The sequence below is a fragment of the Gossypium raimondii genome, chromosome 5 (assembly GCF_025698545.1).
Source record: "Gossypium raimondii isolate GPD5lz chromosome 5, ASM2569854v1, whole genome shotgun sequence".
Classification (NCBI taxonomy): domain Eukaryota; kingdom Viridiplantae; phylum Streptophyta; class Magnoliopsida; order Malvales; family Malvaceae; genus Gossypium; species Gossypium raimondii.
The window spans coordinates 53,091,724-53,095,179 of record NC_068569.1 but is presented as its reverse complement, the minus strand read 5'-3'; the positions used below and the strand labels follow the sequence as shown (position 1 = coordinate 53,095,179).

The window sequence follows — 3,456 nt, the reverse complement described above, 5'->3', positions numbered from 1 at the left end:
AAATATTTAAATTCATATATTTGACCCTTTAATGACATTTTACATTTTTACCCTAAGCTTTTACCTCTTATTCAATTTAGTCCTTAAAATCGAAAGTTACACATTTATCACAATTAAACCAAAATCAAGCTAGTCAAATTCTCTCCTATATATTTATAGCCTATAATTATTGAAATTTCACAAGAATCTCATGTAAAATTTGTTATTTTATTATTTTAGTCCCTAAACTTAAAACTAACCAATTTCATTTTACAAAAATAGTCCTATTTAACAACCAAACTTATTAATCTATCATTTAACTTCAAGAATCATCACAAATCATAAATGATAACTTTCAAAACCTTTAACAATTTTGCAAAATAATTCTCGGGTTAGCTAAATTAAGCTATATCGATGTTAAAAACATAAAAATAATGAAAACGGGTATAAATATACTTACATGCAAGAGATTTTTCACTTGGCAGAAATCTCCATGGTTGGCTATGATTTTTTGGTTTAAGGATAAAAATGGGGAAGGTGATGACTAAGTTTTCTTTTTGTTTTTCTATTGTTTTAATTATTATAACCTTTAACTTAAGATAAAAATTACATTAAACATATCCACCACCGTCCCACCTTAATAAAAATGACATAGTTACCAAATAAATCTTTAAACAAACTTAAATCATGCTTTTTAGCTAATAATAATTAATAGTGATTAAGTAACATTATTATATATTTCTTGGATGTTTCTCAAAAGTAAATTAATAGTATTATCAAGTTGAGTTTTATGACCTTGAAGAACATCTTGAACTAATTATAAAATTGACCTTGATGCCATTTTTTTAGTCAAAAGAATACAAAATATATCACAATTTTTCTTTTCAAATTAAATTCAAAATTTCATTCACTTTTTCTTTCAAAACCCAAATTGTAAAACTAAATTATACTCAAAATTTTATCTTTTCTTATAATGTCAAAGCTATGTCAAGAATCGGAAGAGGTAAAAATAAAGAACAAATAATTTTACTTAATGTTTTTTTCTATATTTTTTAAAGAATAGGTATTGGATATTTCGATAAATATAATAGAAATTTGGAGGGTTTAAAACAATAATCCTTCATTTTCTCACTTTATTTAATTTTGAAATTTTATCTACTTTTATTTAATTTTTAATTTTATAATGTTCTAAAATTTTAAAATAATTTCAATTTTTACCATTTTATATATTATCAAGATCAAATTAACTGAAAAATATAAAAATTGAGGGCTAAAATTGTTATTATACCAATTAAAATTGTTATTATATCAAAGGTTTTATTATTAGACTGTACCGAAAATGCCAACTATAATGGCAGACAGAAAAGGGAAAGTAGAAAAAAGATGGGATTCCTTACTAATAATGCTGCCTTTGCGGAACCCAACACAGAAGTGAGTGCCTCATAATTTTCTTCTTCATTGTTTTTAATTTCTCTTGATCTCCAAGGTCTATCACAAATTTTCAAGCATCCAGTCAAGGTAATTTTCTTTTATTTGCTTAGTTCATGACATGCTTTTCTTTGCTTATTTCATGACTATGCAATGATTGTTTTTGATTCTGTTACTCTTATAGCAGCTAGCTTTGTAAGATTGTCAAGGAAGTGAACTTCACTGCTTCGTTTTCAGTTCTAACCTCAAGACCTTTCAGCCACTAAGTCAGGTAATAAGGCAATGATTTCCTCTAGTGATTATCAACAGTTTTAGATTTTAAGGTAGGATGATCAGCAGACATAATCTACTATAGATAGAAATTAATACAAAAGGAGCTATCCAGAGGCAATATAAAGTTGAAATCTCAAACTGTTGAACATTTTAGCTCTTAATATTCTGTAATGAACTCTTGCACACTTGAATCTAGCATGTTATATAGTTTGAGAGGTTAATTCTGGATATACAGTGGTGACCAGAATTTCATCATGTTTCTGTCTGCCACCCATCCATAGCTCCATCTAATAAACGCCGTGGCTTGAAACTTGCATTCATGCTTACACTGACATATCAATAGTTCATCAAAAATCCAATACATTCACAGATTTTCATTATCTGCTACTACGTAGAGCCTGTTGTTTTGCATTGCAAATTGTCTCGGAACTCCTGTTTGTAAATACTTGCAATATCACAGAAAGCTGAATGATTATGTGAGAAACTTCAAGAGGGCCGGAGATGAATTGAATTGCAAAATGGAAGATATAGAGCTGCAATTGAAAGCAGAGCTTCTTCGTTCTCTAGGGAAGATTCCAAAGAAGGGAGTTGAAAATTGGTTGAAAGATGTGAAAGAGATGATTAGGGAAGCACAAGTTGTTGAAAACAAAGTCAGTAATGGGAGATACCACTGTCGTGCTTGCAACGGGAAGCTGGTTGATGAAAAGACTCAAGAAATGAAGGAATTTCTTGATAAAGCTCCTAATGCCTCCGAAGCTCTTGCCATGGATGGTCCAAGTGGTGAGTTGCCACTACCAACATCAGAACTAGTTGGAGAGGAAGCTGTCAGAAAAGAGATTTGGGAATGTTTGATGCAGGAAAAGGTGAGCAAGATTGGGGTTTGGGGAATGGGCGGTGTAGGTAAAACCACTATCATGAAGCACATCCATAATGATCTTTTGAAACAACAAAGATTTGAAAGGGTAATCTGGGTTACCATATCAAAGGAGTTCAATGTAATGAAGATACAAGATAATATTGCAAGTGCGTTGGAGTCAAAGGAATGTTTAGACAAAGAAGAAGACGAGCTCAGACGAGCAGCAATCTTGTCAGAAATACTGAAGAAAGCAGGAAAGCATGTTCTAATTCGAGTTGCAGCAATGGCTGCAAGTTGGTGTTGACAACCTGTTCCGAGCATATCTGTAAGTATATGGGATGTAAGGTGATAGAAGTGAAGACTCTTTCAGAAGAAGAGGCATTGATACTGTTCTTGAATAAAGTTGGACCTAACATAGTTCAAAGTCCAACTATAATGCCAACTTTGAAACTTGTTGTCAAGGAATGTGCGGGTTTACCTCTTACAATTGTTGTGGTAGCTGGTACCATGAAAGGAGAAGATAACCCTCATATTTGGAAAAATGCACTCAAAGAATTGAAAGAGAGAATAGGGAAAGTGGAAGGAGTGGAAGCTGAGGTAATCGAGCGCTTGAAATTTAGTTTCGATCACTTGAAAGATGGGAAAGTAAAAGATTGCTTCTTGTATTGTGCATTATATCCTGAAGATTTTGAAATCGATAGGGCCTTACTAATCGAGTGCCATGTCTTTCAATGCTTCAAGAATTGAAGAAGTTGATCTTTTTCGGACTGAAATTGAGGAAGTCCCTGAAGGCATGGATATGCTGATAAATCTAAGATATCTTGATCTTAAAGTGTCCGCTCTGAAGGAGATACCCGCTAGACTTTTACCAAAACTCGTTTACCTTCAGCACTTGAGTTTTGATGTGAAGAATAAAAAAG

At 32.1% G+C, this 3,456-nt stretch overlaps 1 protein-coding gene across 1 annotated transcript; it reads left to right on the top strand.

The window, feature by feature from the left end:
• Window positions 1-1,330: 1,330 nt before the first annotated feature.
• LOC105767307 (probable disease resistance protein At1g52660) lies at window positions 1,331-2,840 on the top strand. Its single transcript, XM_012586807.2, has 2 exons — window positions 1,331-1,410; window positions 2,141-2,840. The coding sequence occupies exons 1-2, from the start codon at window positions 1,331-1,333 to the stop codon at window positions 2,838-2,840; spliced, it is 780 nt and encodes a 259-aa protein (XP_012442261.2).
• The last annotated feature ends 616 nt before the right edge of the window (window positions 2,841-3,456 follow it).

Excerpts from the sequence above, each read along its gene's own strand:
- LOC105767307 (XM_012586807.2), top strand. The coding sequence starts at position 1,331 with ATGGCAGACAGAAAAGGGAAAGTAGAAAAAAGATGGGATTCCTTACTA. Across the intron at positions 1,411-2,140 it reads TTGCGGAACCCAACACAGAA|AAAGCTGAATGATTATGTGA; the intron begins GTGAGTGCCTCA and ends GCAATATCACAG.